Source organism: Narcine bancroftii, chromosome 3, assembly GCF_036971445.1.
Source record: "Narcine bancroftii isolate sNarBan1 chromosome 3, sNarBan1.hap1, whole genome shotgun sequence".
NCBI lineage: Eukaryota > Metazoa > Chordata > Chondrichthyes > Torpediniformes > Narcinidae > Narcine > Narcine bancroftii.
This window is the reverse complement of record NC_091471.1, coordinates 174,955,294-174,974,332: the sequence shown is the minus strand read 5'-3', so window position 1 is coordinate 174,974,332 and position 19,039 is coordinate 174,955,294. Positions and strand designations below refer to the sequence as shown.

The 19,039-nt window shown below is 36.0% G+C and overlaps 2 protein-coding genes across 12 annotated transcripts in view; one reads left to right on the top strand and one right to left on the bottom strand.

The window, feature by feature from the left end:
* hook3 (hook microtubule-tethering protein 3) overlaps window positions 1-19,039 on the bottom strand; it is a 149,358-nt gene that overhangs the window by 4,719 nt on the left and 125,600 nt on the right. Inside the window, exons 23-24 of one of the 4 annotated variants that reach the window (XM_069925886.1) lie at window positions 6,875-6,935; window positions 6,708-6,776 (exon numbers count right to left, since the gene is read on the bottom strand). The exons of 2 other annotated variants lie outside the window; for them this stretch is intronic. In XM_069925886.1, the coding sequence (XP_069781987.1) occupies window positions 6,729-6,776; window positions 6,875-6,935 (109 nt within the window). In that variant the 3' untranslated portion in view covers window positions 6,708-6,728. Of the gene's footprint in view, window positions 1-6,707; window positions 6,777-6,874; window positions 6,936-19,039 lie in introns of those variants that run through there. One more of the 4 variants, XM_069925893.1, reaches the window with a different exon arrangement.
* Window positions 1-19,039, top strand: part of pigg (phosphatidylinositol glycan anchor biosynthesis class G (EMM blood group)) — a 172,313-nt gene that overhangs the window by 140,843 nt on the left and 12,431 nt on the right. For 5 of the 8 annotated variants that reach the window (XM_069925878.1, XM_069925874.1, XM_069925873.1 and 2 more), the window contains one exon: window positions 755-4,557. The exons of 2 other annotated variants lie outside the window; for them this stretch is intronic. In XM_069925878.1, the coding sequence (XP_069781979.1) occupies window positions 755-980 (226 nt within the window). In that variant the 3' untranslated portion in view covers window positions 981-4,557. Of the gene's footprint in view, window positions 1-754; window positions 4,558-19,039 lie in introns of those variants that run through there. One more of the 8 variants, XR_011353936.1, reaches the window with a different exon arrangement.

Sequence of the window (19,039 nt, the reverse complement as noted above, 5' to 3'; positions counted from 1 at the left end):
CTTTCATTTGTAAATAGAAGTGTACATACTGTTGGTAATAATTTTAGTTAATTTAAATTTAGTTTAACTTAAATGTGTATTTATAAAGTACCATCTTTGTGGTGCCATTTTTCCATCATATGATGCATTTACTTCAGTACCAACAGTATTCTATTTATTGAGAGTTTCATAGAAAGATTTCCTTTAAGGTCACTAATGAAAGAAGACCTTTGCTCTATATGGATGGCATTCATTATCTACTTGTTAAATATTTTCAATATCGATCATCACTTATTGAGTAGAATCTTGATGAAGGGAAAATCGGTGGCTGGAGCTGTACAGAGCAGAAGTGACTGTAGTTGGACTCTGATGCTTTTTTTAATGTCTTGCTGGACTTTACAGAGCTATCAAGGCCTTCAGTTTAATTGTAAATGTTTTCACACTTTTACTTAATATTGAGTAAAAGTTCCATTCACTATGCTCTTTGATTTGAAATTGACATTTTTGAATTCACTGATGGAACAAATTGAGGATGCATCATTATGAAAAGGAGACTTAGATATTTCTGTTCTTTAGTGTATTTTAGAATTTAGAATCCAAGTTGTGTTTTTTTCCTGCCGCTAAAGGAAAACAAAAGCTTATTATAAAACAAGAAGCCGTTTTAGTTTATTTTATTACAAGATCTCAGATGTTTAATCTTTATTAACTGTGTCAATAATTCAATTAAATCCGTTCTGTTTCAGATATTGAACATTTGTGTAATTTTTTTTGGCAGGTATTCTTCTGCCGTGGGACACAGCTGTTACTGCTTTATTCTGTTACGGGCAATACCAGCATCAGTTTACATTATTCTAATTACCTCTCTACGTTATCACCTTTTTATCTGGAGTGTTTTCTCTCCAAAATTGCTTTATGAAGGAATGCACACACTTGTAACAGCAGCAGTTTGCATCATGTTCACAGCAATGGATCAGAAAAGAATGTTAAAAATGTCATCATAAAAATTAATATTGGACTGAATTTGCTTGTTTTGTTTTCCAAAAAATACTTTAAAGGAAAATTATTGAATTGATGCAAACAAAATCGACATCACTTTTTTGCTGTTTTATAATTCAGAAATGTTCTCAGCAGTTATTGAAGTTTGTCTTTGCTGGCATGAAATGGACAAAAACGGATGATCTATATGGCAAAACAATTAGATGATTTTTGTATGGTCACAATGATGACAAGCCAAATAGCCCCCTCCTGTGGTACAAGAGCTACCTTGAGCCTGGGTCCAACTCTCTTGGCCTCTTACCCATGGCCCTGCAGTTCTTTCCTTTTGAATACCTTCCCTGTTCCCTTTTGAATGGTACAATTGAATTTCCTTCACTTCTACAACTATTAATGTATTTCATGTTATTGTAAAGTGAGTTGCTAATTAGCTGTTGATCATTCATACTACTAAAAAAGACTGTTTTTATGATTATAGAATGGTGTGTCCTTTGTGAAAACATTTGACTTGAATTGTTAGTGTATCCCAGTGAGAAACCAAAGTTTGATTCCACTCTCTTGTTTGTGTCTGAGATCCTGTAGGCTCCTCTTTCACAAAAATATCAAAGTTTAAAAATTATGGATTCTCCTGCTTGTGGCAGAAAATTCCACATACTTAGCATTTTGCTTTTAATTTGATTGATGACTTAGATTAGTCTTTGTGATTTTTAGTATTTTTATGTTTAATGAAGAAAATTCCTTAGGTTTTTTTATTGGTTTGTACAGGAGTTGAGAAACATTTGATTAAATATGCCAGACATTATTATTTGATGAGGTTTTATTTTGCTCAATTTAACAATGGCCATGCTGAGACAAATAGATGTGGGATCAAGTCCAGCTTTGGAGAGTTGAGATGATGAAAGCTGTTGCTGTGCAGTACTGAAGGAGTTTTGTGCAACTAACTCTGTCAACTGAGGTGAAAGATTGGGGGAGGGGGGAATGTAAAATGAAGTCTATAATGTGATCTAAAACTTAGTTGTAGATGAACCCACCATCTCTGCAATTCACAAACGTGCTGCAGAAACTCAGCGGGTCATGCAGAATCCATAGGAATTAAAGGGTAACCAACATTTTGGGCCTGGGCCCTTCATCAGGTATAAGCAAAAACAGGCTGGTGCCCAAATAAAATGTGGGGAGAGGAGGAAGGGGCAGGGAGAGGAATGCCGGCTAGCAGCTGCGATCATAGGTGAAAACAGATGAGAGAGTAGTATAGGAGAATAAATACTGGCAAGTGATGGGGGAGAGGGAAGGACTGGGGAACTGAAGGAAAGAAGGATGAAGAAGGAGAGAGCCTGGAGAGGAGGTTAATAGAAATTAGAGGTTAATGTTAATATCATCTGGTTGTGGGTGGCCTCAATTTGGCCATGCACAGGCTATGTAGACAGACATGCTCATGAGGGGAATTATTTTAAGTGGACTTCCATGATTCTTTGTGGTGTGGTCAGTTGTATTGACCAAATGCTGGATTTGGCAGATGGACCATACTTGTAGTTAGTTATCATATTGTTTACATTTTAAAATTGAAAATGTTAGATATTGTTTGCAAAGACTGTGTTCAGACTGGATTGTGGGAATTGATTATGGTAGACTTGTATATATTTTAACTATCTGTTCCTTGAATCTTCCACTTAATAATGACCCCAAAATTGATCTATTTTTCAGTAAGGGAATAAAATTACTTATTTTTTTGAGTTACTGTACTGTGTTTTTTTCACATCCCTGCAATTAATGGCACTATTAATTGTAATATTTCACAAGATTTTGTTCATTATAAAGCACAACTGGCCATTTTCAATAAAAAAAACCCAATTAAGTCCAATATCTTGCCAATCAATTTATTTTCATAGGTTAACCCATATTGTCAAAAGGCACAAAGCTACATCCATGTTGAGTCAACAGAAGCTTTGTGACATTGCCTTCTATTTAAAAATTGAAAGAATATAAATATTTTGGGATATGAGCAACAAAGTTTAACCTGTAGCAAGAATGATTTCTTCTGGATCTTGAAGTATAATAAACAAAGTGAAATATTCTACTATATTTGGTGGCACTGTGACAGAATATATAGATATGTTCTTGGGAGATAAATTGGAAAAGGTTTGTTAGAGTAGGTCACATGCAAACACTTTAAAACAGATCTTGTATGAAATACTGGAGCTTTGCTAGACATATTGGGGCCTCAGGGCATTTGCAAGAGCTTTGAATAGTGCTCAAGAGACTGCACTAATGGATTGTTGTTTACAAAAGGCAACAAATGAAAGAGCATGTCGGAGCTGCTGCTGTCTGGAAGAGAGCTTGCTGTTCTAAGAGGGTCATGTGGTTTTGCAAGCAGAGAGAGTCAAATAGCCTTCCTCTCAGAGAGAGAGACAGATCAATTGTACAGTGTGGCAGACAGCAGCTGGGACTGGAACAGGACAAGCTGGCAAGCTTAGGGAAAGTCCATTTGTAAGATGGCCTGGTCAAAGCCCTTGTGGTTCATGCAAGAGGAGAGGATTGACTAATGTTTCACTTGGAATAAATGAAGCAAAAAGGAACTCTGTGGTGACCTGAAAGGAAGAGGTTATCATCTGGAGAACCCTGAAGGAGGAAGTTTCGTCAGCAAGACACTGGAGTGGCTGATGAAAATACATCAGTTGTGGATGTCCTAGAACAACAAATCTCTCTCTGAAAACTGACAAGAACCTTCCTGAGAGGTAACCATTTACCTTTCAAGCACCAAAGCCTGGTAAACTTCATAAAAGTTAAATTCTGTGCACAGTATAAGAATTGTCTGCAACCAGTGAACTTGGAGGAATGAAAAGTGAGATTGGACTGTGAACCAAAGAACTTTTCTGAACTTACATTACATACACATGTGCTTAGAATTAGAAGGGGGTTAAGTAAGTCAAGAGTCAAGTTAAAATGTGATTCTGTTTTCATGTTTATAGATAATTAAAAGCAACCTCTGTTTCAGTAACCATTTGTCTTGGTGAATACCTATTGCTGCTGGATTTATGGGTCCTCTGGGCTCGTAATAGTACACACAAAAAAAATGTTATGTGCTGGTTCTGAATGCAGCAGTTTTGCAATTTCATTCAAAAGGGGATCATTCTCATTTGTGGTGACCACTAAATATCTGGATTAATATAGTTAAAATGGTGCTCAATTTGAAATTTATAAATGTATTAAAAAATTAATGACATGAATTAACTAAAATGTTAAAGGATATAGTCATAGTCTCACTTTCATCACCTACATTGTATATTCATGTTGTCATTCTGTTTTCATTCTGACATTATTTTTCAGCACAGACAATAAGTGATGCCTCTTTCTGCTTGAATTCTGGGCTTCTGATTATTGTATTATATATTTGCATCAATTGTCTTGAGTTTCACTTTAATCTTGCCATCACAAACTTTTTAGTGGTGGCCTAGAGTTGAATCACTAAGAAGTTTGCAGGAGCTATTTCTGCCTGTGGAATTGCAATGTGGAAATCATCTTAAAAACCTATAATCACTAAATGATTAACTTGTTTTTCAATAAATTCACTGTTATCAATCATTTCAATTTGAGTGTAAGAGCCAAAGGCTTGTTGTTTACTGTTGTTGGTTCGGTTGTGGGCATCAGCGGTGTCCTGAGTTTGCTATCTTTCAATGCGCATGTGCTATGGACTGGGGGGGGGGGGGGGGGGGGGTGGGGGGGAGAGGTGTTGCACGTGGTTGGAGCAGTTAGCCTGCGTTGACTGTAATAGTGGAATAGATGGTGGGTAAGTGAGGCTCTGATATTTTCTGTTGACTATTACATGTTTTTTTTTACTTTATTTATTCGTTCAAAATACAGATAGTAAATAACATATACCACAATGAACCATAAACAAGAATGTTATGTTTTATATATATATATTTTTATATATATATATATATATATATATATATAAATAAAAAGAAAAGAAGAAAAAAAAAGACCCCCCCACCCCATTCCGCCAACTCTCCTAAGGAGAGCCATAAAGAAAAGAAAAAAAATTAAGTATACATGTTAAGATCTAATCAATGTAAATCAAAATGTAAATATTCTGAATATAACCACCACTTATTAATAAACTATAGTTATCACGTGAAACATATGTAATTTTTTCCATTATTAAACAATATTTCCTCTCATTATGCCATCTGTTAATATCAATCATATTCATGTCTTTCCACTAGCAATACATTTTTTCACTACAGATAAAGCTAAATATACAAAAGTAAGTTGAAATTTATCTAACCCCAAACCATTCAGAGGTTGCAAACTACCCAATAAAAATACTGTCGGATCTAAAGGTATTTTAATCTTATGCAGGTATTCTAAAAACAATTGAATTTTCTTCCAAAAAGATTGTGTGTGTGTGTGTGTGTGTGTGTGTGTGTGTGTGTGTGTGTGTGTGTGTGTGTGTGTGTGTGTGTGTGTGTGTGTGTGTGTGTGTGTGTGTGTGTGTGTGTGTGTGTGTATTATATATAATATATATATGTATGTACATGACCAAACCGCATGGAAAAAGGTTCCAACAGAGTTACCACATCTAAAACACAAATCTGATTCATGAAAACCATACTTTTTTAGTTTTTCAGGTGTTAAATATAACTGATGTAAAAAATGATAATTAATCATTGCATAACATGCATTTATCAGTCTAGTTACACTATCATAACAAATATCTAACCAATCATCCTCGGAAAAAATAAAACCAATATCCACTTCCCATTTACTTTTGGATTTATCCCAACCCTTTTTATCAATACCATCCTGTAATATTTGATACATAAATGAAATATAATCCTTCTCTGGTACCTTCATAAGAAAAGTCTCAAATTTAGTCATTTCAGGTAAAATCATATCTCTACCAAACATGTTTTACCAAAGATCGAATTTGATAATAAAGAAACAGAGTTCTTATCAATACCATAACTGTCCCTCATCTGGTCAAAAGATAAAAATTTACCTTCTTTAAAACAATCTTCCAGATTTTCCACACCTTTAAATCTCTAATGTAATAAACTTCAATTATGTATTGAGAAAGAAATAAGTTGATTATTATACAATGGAGTCAAACCCGATAATTCACCCCTAGAACCTATCATTTTCTTTTTCTTTGTCCATAACTTGATTAAATGTTTTAATATAGGCACATTATGTTGCTGTAACAAATTAACATTCCATCTAAACAAAAAAAATGATGTATTTCAAATTCAGAAATATTTGCCATCTCAATTTTGGCCCAACTAGGGGGCCATTCCAAATCCATCAAGGAACTAATAAATTTAACTTGGGCTGCCTCATAATAATTTTGAAAATGTGGTAAACGTAATCCCCCTAATTCATATTTCCAGGTTAATTTATTCAAGGCTACTCTTGAAAATTTACCTCTCCATAAAAACTCCCTAACCATTTTATTCAAATCTCGAAAAAAAAATACTACAAGTAAATACGGAAAAGATTGAAAGAAATATTGCATACGTGGAAAAATATTCATCTTAATTGTATTTATCCTACCCAATAAATTAATAGGTAAATCTTTCCATTTAATCAGATCAGTTTAAATTTTTTTATTAACAGAACATAGTTTAATTTATATAAAGATTGATAATTAACATCCAAAATTATACCCAAATACTTAATTTGATCTGTCCATTTCAAATTAAGAATATTCTTATAAGCTGAATAATTCCTTCACTTACCGGTAATATTTCACTTTTTCCTCAATTAACTTTATATCCAAAAAGACATCCATATTGTATCAAACACTCCTTCAAGTGTAAAAATGATTGAGGTAGATTTGTTAGATACACCAATACATCATTGGCAAATAGATTAATCTTATATTCCTCAAATAAAAATTTCATACCTTGTATCTGTATTTTGTCTTATCAACTGTGCCAAAGGTTCGATCACTAACGCAAACAAAGCTGGTGATAAAGGACAACCTTGATGAGTGGATTGGGTCAATTTAAACGGTTCCGAAATCAAACCATTCATCAATACTCTAGCTACCGGTTTACTATATAGAGCCTTAATCCAACCAATAAAAAAAGGACCAAACTTGAATTTCTTAAGAACTTTAAACAAAAAATTCCATTCAACCCTATCAAATGCTTTTTCAGCATCTAAAGATATCACCATCGGATGGTCTGAAGATTGTCGAAATCTATTAATCAAACTAATCACACGTAAAATATCAGGCATATCTATTCTTTATGAAACCTGTCTGATCCTTATGAATCAACTTAGGTAAAAATTTAGCCAATCTATTCGCTAAAATTTTAGCTATTTTATAATCTACATTTAACAATGAAATCGGTCTATATGAGGATACTTTCAAAGGATCTCTTTCTTTGGGATTACTGTAATTAAAGCACTAGAACAAGACTCAGTTAATTCATAATGTTCTCCAACCTGATGAAATACATCTCCAAACACTAGAAAAATTATCATAAAAAATTTTATAAAATTCGACTGAAAATCCATCATCACTAGACGATTTACCGTTTGGCATTTCCATCATAGCCATTTTAATTTCCGAATCAGTAAATGGTACTTCCAACTCCTATATATCTGCATCCTCTAATGTCGGCATCTTCAACTGTGATAGACAAAAAATCAATCGATCCATTTTCTTGTTTTCCATCAGATGTATATAGCTTTTTATAAAATGAACAAGATTCATCATTAATCTCACGAGGTTTATGTGATAAGCGAATTCCATCTAACAGCATTAATAGTCCTTGAAACCTGTTCTTTCTTTAATTGCCATGCCAATACCTTATGTGCTTTTTCTCCCCATTCATAATATTGTTGTTTAGTCCTATTAATCATATGTTCAAATTGATAAGATTGCAAAGTATTATATTCCAGTTTCAACCTAGACAATTCTATCTTCTGATCTTCTGTAGCATCTTTCTGAAATTCCTTTTCTAACTCATCAATCCGTTTCTCTAATTCAAGTCTCTGATTTAATTGATTCTTTTTTATTTTAGAAGTGTAACTAATTATTTGTCCTCTCAAATAAGCTTTCATAGTGTCCCATAATACAAACTTACTTTGGACAGAATTAGAATTTTCTTTCAAAAAGAGATTAATTTGTTTTTTTCAAAATATCAATAAATTCCATATTTTTTAATAACATTATATTAAACCTCCAACGATAGGCCACTTGAATTTTCTCAGAGGTTGCATATGTAAAGTATAACAAAGAATGATCTGAAATCATCCTGCTTTTGTATTCCGCTTGTTGTATTTTCCCCTGTAAATGTGCCGATACTAAAAAAAAAAGTCAATCCTTGAAAACGATTCATGTCTAGTTGAATAAAAGGAGAAATCTTTCTTTGTCGGGTTAAGACGTCTCCAAATATCCACTAAATTAAGATCTTTCATCAACGCTTGAACCTGAACTGCCATTTTAGATTTCTTAACTTTCTTCGGAGATTTATCTAATAAAGGTTCCAAAACACAATTAAAATCACCACCAACTAAAACATTATCATTAGCCTGACCCAGATATAAAAATGCATCAGAGATAAATGTTTCATCATCCACATTTGGGGCATAAATATTAAGTAAAGTCCAAAATTCACTAAAAATTAAAAAATTTAATTTAAGAATACATCCTGCCTTTTCCTCCATTGATTGTAATTCAAAAGATAAATTCTTATGTATCAAAATTGCTACACCTTTAGCCCTAGAATTAAATGAAGAAGAATATACATGCCCTACCCAATCCCTCTTCAATTTCATACTTTTTTTGAGATGTGTTTCTTGTAAAAAAGCAACATCAATTTTCATTTTCTTCGTATACGCCAAAATGCGCTTACGCTTAATCGGACTGTTTAAACCTCAAACATTAAAAGTAGCAAACCTCATCTTTGACATATCTACTAATATTACTAAGAACTAATAATATCGTTATATAAAAACTCAAATCAACGTAAATAGGCCCTCCAATAGGAGAAAAAAATCACAAATTAAAGACTAAATAAAATAAAAAATTTTAAAAATTTAAAAAAAGAAAACCCCTCCCCCCCAAAAAAACTTCCAAAAGGTAGTAATCCCTAAACAAAATTTGGGTGTGGATCACTCACCAGTGGCTGATGACTAATAGAACTTAGAGCAAATCTCTCCCTCCCCAACTGAACAAAGAATAACATCAAAATATAATAACATAAAAAATAAAATAAGAATAAGAAAGATCTATCCATCCAAGAGATTCCAAACTCGGAGACCCCATTTCAAAAGAAGTTGGACTTTCCATTCCCATTTCAACCATTTCTGCCATTTCTTCCATTTCCAGAACAACCAGATTTTTCTTTAGGAGACATTGGTGGACTATGTCTTTGTCCTCTTACATCTGACAATGAATCAGCAAAAATCATTGCTTCACGATCATTCTCAAAAAACCGAGATTGAAAGTCTCCATAAAACACCTTCAACACTGCTGGGTAGCGAAAAGTAAACTTATAGCCTTTACGCCACAAAACTTCTTTAACTGGATTTAATCGACGTCAACGCTGAATGACCTCTTGACTTAAATCTGGATTTTAAACTCTGCTATTCTGAATCAATAACTGAGTTTGTCGTTGTCTCACATTTTGCACTGCTAGACGAAGTATTGGTTCTCTGTCCAGATAATTCAAACATCGAATTATCACAGGTCTTGGTGGTTGACCAGGTAAAGGTGTTCTTCTTAAAGCTCTGTGAGCTCTTTCCAATACCAAGCCTCCAGAAAAACATTCTTGCCCCAGTACTTGTGGGATCCAGTCTTTAAAAAAACAAAGAGGATCTTGTCCTTCCATATCTTCTGGCAAACCAACAATTTTCACATTATTCCTTCTGCTTTGATTCTCCAAGTAGTCTATTTTCCTCTCTAACTCCTTACGTGCTCGCAATTCTATAATGGATTTTTCAACCTGCAACACCTTTTCTGTATTAGAAACCATTTGTTGTTTACATTCCAAAAAAAGCAGACTAAAATTTTTTAAAATCTTCACAAGATGCTTCCACACGTGCTTTAACTGTATTCAATTCTGAACTTATCCTTTGAGCCATCTCATTCATCATAGGCTGGATGACAGCTTTTAACTGTTTACATTGTAATTCACAAAAGCTCAGCCCTGCTTTCTCTAACGTAGTGGCAGAACCAGGTAACTGCAGCTCCTGCTGCAACTCAACAACAGGCAGTTTAACAGCTCTATTGCGGGTTTGGACTCCCAGCGACGGCACCCCAACTTCCTCGTGGGTTGATGCTAGTCTTCCCCCCGCAGCTCGCTGTTGTTTCAAAAACTCACAGAAGAGATCGAGATATTCAGGTTGGAGTACTTCCTGAAGCGTTTCAAGCAATGGAGTCGTCTTCCTGCGTGCTCCCTCTGTTAAAACTGGCAGGCTGCCAGAATTGGGATCCACTCCATGGGAACACGCACCTTCCTCCTGAGAACGGGTAATTCCAGCGCTGTCCTTCTCTTGGTGAGTAGTAGACATTTTTTCAGCTCCCACAGGCAATCTTTGTGGTTTAGGCCCCAAATCTTCAGCACTTCGAAAATGTAATTTCTTCTGCACTTGAGGTTTAATCTTTTTACCATTAATGGCCTTAACAGTTCCTTAATACTTTAGACTAAAATTTAAAGAGTTTAAACTTGAAAACAAAGAGTTAAAATTGGGTACTTAAAAGTCCGGCCAGAGAGGTCAAGATCACACGTCTAAACTCTACACCATCTTGCCACGCCCCCCCTCGACCATTATATGTTGGTCATTAGATGTTACACATTGCCAAAGAGACTGATTGTTACCACATTATGGGTCCTTTTTAGTTCATTAATAAACAAGTTAAAATGCATCTGGACTTAAGAATTTATTTGACCATGTCACAGTAAAGGGCCACTTAACCTCTGAGTGGCTTCTTTATGGATAGTAGTCGCTACATTTTAGTCAACTGAAACTTTAAAGGATTGAATTGGACATTGTTGGAGCATCCCTCTGGTTTGGAGCGATACTGAAACCAATATGACAGTCATTTTGGAAATGTTTTGTGCAGGCTGCTGACAGCAATCCACCTCCATTGATTTGAGCATCAGCCACAGAGAGGTCCAGGGCTTCTAATCCTAGAACAGAACATCCTATTGTGACAAGGGTATTTAGAGGTGGTTTGGGAAGAATTGTTAGAGCAGCTTGCACACACACATTTTAAAACAGAATATTTGCAGGACTTTTGCAGAATGCTTTTTGCCAGAGGCAATAAAGTATTGACAGCAGCTTGCCTGGGAGAGCATGTGATCTTTGCAGGCAGAAGAGAAGTGTTTTGCTCTCAGAGAGGGAGGGTGTGAAACAGAGAGAGAGGAGACAGAAATCAGTTCCAGAAGGACAAACCTGGCAAACTTTGGAAGGCTGTCGGGTCAAAGGAGAATACTGGCGATCTGAAAGGTGACCTGAAAGAAAGTGGATCATCTGGAGAACCCTGAAGGGGGCAAGTTTTGTCAGCAAGACTGATTGAGAAGGAATCAGTTGTGGATATCCTGGAAAAGGAATCTCTCTGAAAACCAGCAAGAACCCTCCTGAGTGGTAACCATTTGCCTGTTAAGCGTCAGACTGGTGAATTTTGTTAATGCTAACTTCTGTGCACAGTACAAGAATTGCTTGCAACCAGTGAGATTGGACTGTGATCCAAAGAACTTTTCTAATGTTAAATTTACATTACACATACCTGCGCTTAGTATTAGAGGGGGAATTAAGTAGGTTGGGTGGGTTAAGTAAGTTGATAGTAAGTTAAAATTTAATTCTGTTTTCTTGTTAAATTATAATTAAAAACTACTTTTGTTTAAGTAACCCTGTGTTGTGGTGCATATCTAATGCTGCTGGTTTTTGGGGTCCTCTGGACTCCGTAACAGTATGAACACGCTGGCAGAGTCATTTGCCAAGAATCACAGCAGATATTGACTGCTGCTGTGGTGGAAATTTATTTGTTGACAGCAGTGCATTGCAGCGATGAGAAGCAGTAGAATTACTTTTCTGGGTTCCTTCTATGTATTTAGTTTGAACACAGTTTGGAAGTGCTGCCACTTATCCACTGGGGACTCTTGTGCTTGGTGCTCAGTGGGATGGAGAGATGGAGATGTAAAATGGCCACCACCACTGCTGATGAAGCGCAATTAAAATCACTGCGCAAGACATCAACTGAATTTAAAATCAACAACTTGGAAATGGCTGAAGGTGTGTCACAAAATGGTGGTGAAGAGGATGAAGATGAAAATGATGTGCAATTCCAACTGGAGTAAGAGTCGAGTATTAAGGCAACATCTGACATGCAGGATGAAATACAACCTGGTGAGTGTGTCAAATGTTGGAAGCAGGAGAAGCAAATGAAGTTCTACTGGATCAAGCTCCAGAGTTTCCAGTACTGCATTTACACATGTATAAAGGCCAAGGCTGAAAAGGCTGTTCTTGTATGACAAAAATTGCTTAAGGATAAATATGCTTTAGAAGAGCAGGAGGAGCAGCTAAGGAGCCAGGAGGCTCAGATCAGGAGGGAAAAAAAAGCAGCTCGAGCTGGAAGCAAACATTGCTGCTACTAGGGCTAAAGTGAGGGTACTAATGACCTCGAAGGATTCTGGTGTTCAAAGTAACTTATCTGAAGTGTGTGATAGTACAGAATCATATTTTGAGAAAGTTCAAAGGGAAAACATTTTTGTACCACACACAAGACATGCATACGCATGGACAAATCCTCCAAAAGCACGGTATTACCAATCCACAAACAAATAATAACAACCGCAGACAGAGTGTAGCTCAAATCCAGTCTCTCCCCACAGCTCCCTTAACACTCAGTCAAGCATCAGAAATCCAGGTGAACATGCACATGTGACATCTTCAGCTACATTACCTGCTACAAGCAATGCTGAACAGACCTAATTCTCAGCCATGGAAAGGCAACATGAAATCACTGCAATATTAATCCAGCTACAGTGTCTTTCTTCCATCCCCGAGAAGGAAATTCAAGTTCTTGATGGTGACCCCCTTCAGTACCAAGCGTTCACTGAATCCTTTGAACACATTATTGAAAGTAAAAACAAAAACCCCAGATTGTCTCTATTATCTGGAACAGTACACAATAGGGAACTTGTAAAGAGTTGCCTACATATGGCCTCAGACAGAGGATTCATGAAGGCTAAGTCTTTACTATAGGGGCATTTTGGCAATGAGCATAAAATTGCTACAGCTTATATGGAGAAGGCTCTTTCATGGTCATCAATAAAACCAGGTGACAAAGGCTCTATAGGCATACACCTCTTTCAAAGAGGATGTTGTAATGACATGGTATATATCAACTACATGAGGTTAACATGCCTGCTAATATGCTGGACATCATAAGGAATTTTCCCTACTGGCTGAGGGATACATGGAAAACAGAGGCCTGTAAGTTCCAGGCAAAACACAATCAAAGAGCTACCTTTAACCTCTTTAATGGTGAATTTCCTTGAAAGGCAAGTGAAGATTGCAACAGATCCAGTTTTTGGAGTTTCAAAGACATTCCGTGAGCAAATATGTTAGGAGGTCCAAGACACAACCTCATCCAAAAATAAAAGGCACCACTGTGACAGTTGCAGATAAGAAAAGCAATAAAGGAACTAAGGAAAAGGAGAGTTTTACTGCTCTGAAGAGCTGTTTGTTCTGTGGAGATGGATGTGCTTTGGAGAAGGAGGCACATAGGGAGAAAATCGCTTTCTTAAAAGAAAAGGGAATGTTTTGGCCATCTTTGTATAGGACAGATCAGCAAAAACTGCAGGAAGAGACTCAGCCACAATCTATGTGGTTTAAAGCATCCCAGAATGGTGCTCATCCACCAAGGAAAGAAGGAAATGGAAAAAGAGCAAGCAGAAATAAAGGAAGCACCCATAAACAGTGCTGTAACCTCTGTTTAGACAGGTGGTCTTACTGGGGCCCGTGAGGACAGCTACAAACTCTCAATAGTGCCTGTACGAGTCAAGGCCAAGAAGGGGAATGTAACAGTGCAGACTTATGCATTTCTTGACTCAGGTAGCACTGCATCATTTTTCCCAGTGGGACTAACGAATAATCTTAATCTTCAGTGAAGGTCAAGGATTCTATTGAAACCAGAATTGTTTCAGGTTTAGAGGTTGCTGGGCAGCAGCAATCATTTTTTTTGGATCTTCCAGGCATATACGCCCAGAAGACTAAGCCTGTGCACAAGGTAAACCCCACATCAAAACAATATTGATCAATGGATTAATCTAAGGAATGTTCCTCTACCTGAAATTGGCTCTGAACTAGAGTTGCTGATTGGTTCAGATTTACCAAAGGCTCTGGAACCACTAAGTGTAATACAGAATGTTGGAGACAGACCTTACGCTGTCAAAACCATGCTTGGTTGGACAATTAATAAACCATTAGAGGAAAAAAATGATAAAGTTCAGGACCACTGTGACAGGTGTCAACAGGATATCAGTTGTGAAATCTGATGAGCTGTGAGAAAAGCAGTTCAGGACTGACTTTTCTGAGGGCCTCAGTGACGACCAAGAACTTTCAAGAGATGACCAGCTGTTCAAAAGTCTCAAAATCTGCCAAGCTAGTTGTTGGCCATTATTGCATTAGATTATCTTTAAAGGAAAGTCCTATGAAGGTGTTGGTTAATCCCTTGGACACAAAGTCTGATCTGGAAGTTCCAACAACTAGAAGTATTATGGATCTTGAAGATGGATCTGTTCTTCCTGATCCTAATCACGATGTGCAATCTAGTCTCAATGATCCAATAGCCAGTTTTACATCTACTCCTCCTGCTAAAGTTGCTGTTGTTGAAGTTTTAAAATGCAGCCAGAAAGACATGGATGCTGCAATTTGAGTGGTAAAAACAAGAGCTTGCTGTCCAGGAAGGTACAACTGGAATGGAAGCAGAAGCCGAGTGCAGAGATGAAAAAGGATTGTTGATGAATTTGCTAAAATCGGTTTTCAAGTGTGAAGGTCTATGACAAAAAGAATGAAGAAGCCTAGACAGAGCTAGAGAAAGTAACAAAAGGAAAACAGGAAGTCTTAAGGGAGATGAATTCAATTGAAACATCATTTACTGAGTTTTTCAAATGATTTGACAAACAAAATTACAGGAATGGATGTGTTGGATTCTGGATCTGGAAGACTTTAAGGTTGACAGATGCTTCAATGCTACAAACTTTGGAACAGTGACATCTGCTCAACTGCATCATTTTGCAGATGCGTTTGAGGACAGTTATAGAACTGCTGGTTACCTGTTACTGAATAATAGCCAAAATGAGCAAAAGTAAGAATTACCCAGATCCAATTCACATTGTTAACACCCATGTGCAGATGCATTGAGGCTGTACCTTATTAATTCCCCTGCTGTAAGAGCAGCAAATTTGCAGTTTAAAGGAGTGAGAGATGTTCTCAAGGACGTCATCCTACCTTGATACAATGCATACAAGATTCCTTATTCAGAATATTCAGAAATTGCAGAAGGAAGAGGGTATTCAATTTCTTTTCAATTAAAGTACATTTGAGGACAGTGACAACATCATGGATAAGTGGATGCTTTCATTTACACAATCCTGATCCAATTTTTCAAAGCAAAAATGGAACCATACAGACTCTACACTGTAGTGCCCAGACTAGTCAAATTTGAGGACACGCTCATGAAATGGTATGTGCGAATGAATCATAGAAGGTTAAAAGAGTACTGAAAATTGTGAGAGCTTTAGAAACTTTGCTGTTTTATTCGACATGTGCCGATTACCACTGAACTCATGGACCAGAAGGTAAGACACTTGGTTGATCCATCCTCTGGAGAAAATAAGGATACACAAAGCATTCACTACCTCATGCTGCGAGAAGTAAGGGAATCTGTTATTGATAAACCTATTGAGGCAGCAGTTGCCCAATTGTGGTCAGTTATTGAGCTTGGAAGAGTGATCCGAGATCGAAAGACCCTTCCTGTTAAGTTCTCTTTGAAGGAGGTTATGTTTATTCACCAGGATTCAGAAGCACAGATAGGGCTGTTCGATTATAGAGGGCTTGGTTTAGTGTTCTGGAAATGAGCCATAGATCAGCAGACTTCATCAAAATTGTCAACACTGCAGAAAACGACCTGCAAGAACTACTAGAAATTGCTGAAAACTACAAAGTGATCTTTCTCCAGGGAGGTGGAACTGAACAGTTCAGTGTATATATAACAAAATAATTGAGTCAAAATGGTCAAAAAAGGACTTGTGAATAAATATTGGCAGTGATTGAGAGGTATAATTTTTTTGTAGAATATTCATTTTGACCAAATATGACCAAGTCATAGTCAATGAGACCATCCTGTAAGAATTGATTAGGTTTAGTTGACCAAAAGTGTCTTTAAAAAGATTTTAAAAATTCTTAATTATAACTAAGCAATTCTGTTAAAATGGAAAGATGAATTCCCAGCAACACCTAAGCAATGACTATGAGATATTTTCAATTATTATGTCATGTATATGGCAAGACAAGAAACCTAGATTGAATAAAATGTATCTTCAGAACACTAGAAATCATGGGGATTAGCCCTACCTAATTTCTGTTTTTACTACTGGGCTATAAACACAAATATGTTACTATTGGTGCAATGTAAAAAGACAGATGAATATCCTAATTGGATTGAGATGAAGATGAAATCCTTCAAAAATACCTCCCTATGGACTGTATTTGGGTCATCTTATCTCTATTCAAAAATTGACACCTTAATAATGACTCGTAGATTTAAAATCTGGAATCAATTCAGAAAATTTTTCAGTCTTGGGATTTATAGTTACAAGTCCTATAATATCTAGTTATTTATTTCAACCAGCTATTTTAGATGCCGGTTTTCAAGAATGGAATTTTTTATGTTTTGATGGTTATAAAGATCTTTTTATGCCACCACATTTTTAGACATTATTTCAGATACTATCAAACATTTCGTTCGCTCTAAGCTTTCATCAGTTACTACTCTTCCTGACTCAAATTTTATCAATGAACTCTTCGAGTTACATTTACTGATAAAGGCATGATATCTGCTTTATGTTATAAACTATTGAATATGAAAGTAATTTTTTTAAGTGGAATTAAAAATGAATGGGAGAATGATCCGAATATCTCTCTCAAAAGAAGAATGAACTTCAATTGTAGGCCTGATTTATGATTCATTATGGTGCACTGGGCATAGTCTTATTCAATTCAAAGAGCTACTTCGTGTACATTTCTCCAAAGTCAAACTTGCTCAGATTTATTCTGATATTAGTTCACTTTGTGACAAATGTAAAATGTTCAATGCCTTTTTGTTACATAATTTTGGACTTGCCCTAATTTTCAAAAATATTGGATCAACATTTTTAGAACTTTTTCCAATCAAGACTCTAGTGGACAAAGGAGTTAAAGGTTATGGGGATAAGGCTGGAAAGGGGTACTGATAGTAGTGATCAGCCATGATCTGTAAAATGGTGGTGCTGGCTCGACGGGCCGAAGGGCCTACTCCAGCTCCTATTGTCTATTTAGGATCACTTTAGATTGTACTATTTAATTGTATTTTAATTGTACTATTTGGTTTTTCTAAAGATGTAAGTATTTTATCTTCTAATCAAAGACAGGTTATAACATTCTCCATTTTATTAGCAAGAAGAGCAATTCTGTTAAAATGGAATGATGAGTTCCCAACTAAACATAATCAATGATTGAGATATTATGTCCTTTTTATATCTGAAAAAAACTAGGCATAATGTCACGAAAATCAAGATTTCTTTGGATAAGACTTGGGGTCCATTTATAACTCCCTTCCAAAATTTGACTAATTAGGTAGGATGATGAATATCACTGGATGTGCTTGTTTGGACCCCCCCCCCCCCCCCCCCGAGCTGCTTGTTTGGATTTATCATAACTTCCAATATGAATTTTAACCTTGATTGTTGTGGGTTTGAAATTTTTTTCATTTTTTCTTACTTACCTCTTACAATATTGTATGTAATACCATTTATTGGATTTAAAATTAAGTAGTATTGCTGTATCATATTATTTGAAATCTGCAAAGGTATCATTGCAATTGATTTACTGCTTTGTTTGTTTTTCTGATAATCAATAAAAATTATTTTAAAGAAAGGATTAATAGAATGGAGGAGTTAAGATTATGTAGTTATTTGAACCTTGTCTGCCAATGCAGCCAAAAATGCTGAAAAATATGAAAAGGTGAATATTGTGCACCCCATGCTTGATGCTTACAGAACTATTCCTGATCCAACCTGAATTGTTTACTATTGTGCCAATGAGACTGTTCCTGGTGTGGAATTCCCCTTTATCTCAGACATAAAGGGAACTGTCTGTGGCATGTCCTCAAGTTTTCTTTAACTAAGTTCGGTTTGTTTTTTTGCTGGCGCTCAGAAAAATATTGGATATGCTGGGAATATCCAATCATTTTTGACTATAAAGTGCAAAGGAGTTGCAGCTCTATGTACAACACTCCAGCAACCTACAGTATTTACGTTATGGGATTGGTCTTGCAATGGATCCAAAATTCTGGGGGGGGGGCTGAAGCAACAGGCCAGAACAATGCTGAGAAATCAAAGCTGATTTATGATGACATTGATGGATCAAATGGATTTCATGTGTCTGGTAACTTCAACCTGCAGAAACACAATGAATATTCCAATATGCTTTGGGAATGCAAATGGAGATCGTGTTCTTGAAACAGTTTCTTGACAAACCTGCTAAAATATAACATGATATCATGAAAGGGCTACAGGTCTGTTAGTGGAATTCAAATTTCCTTATATAATGCTGTGAGTGGAAGAAACCCAAAAACTGGCTGACTTTATTTTTGTTGTTTATTTTGGACCTTGCCCTTTGCCCTCTACACAGACTACAGACTTTACTGGTCCAGATTGGTGGTAAAGATCACTCTTTTCAAGGCTATGTGCTGGTAACCTCTGGCCTATGAAGAAAGAAAATCTATATAAAATTGGAATTTACTGTATTTTATTATTTATAATTGTGTTATTATTATTTGAGACAT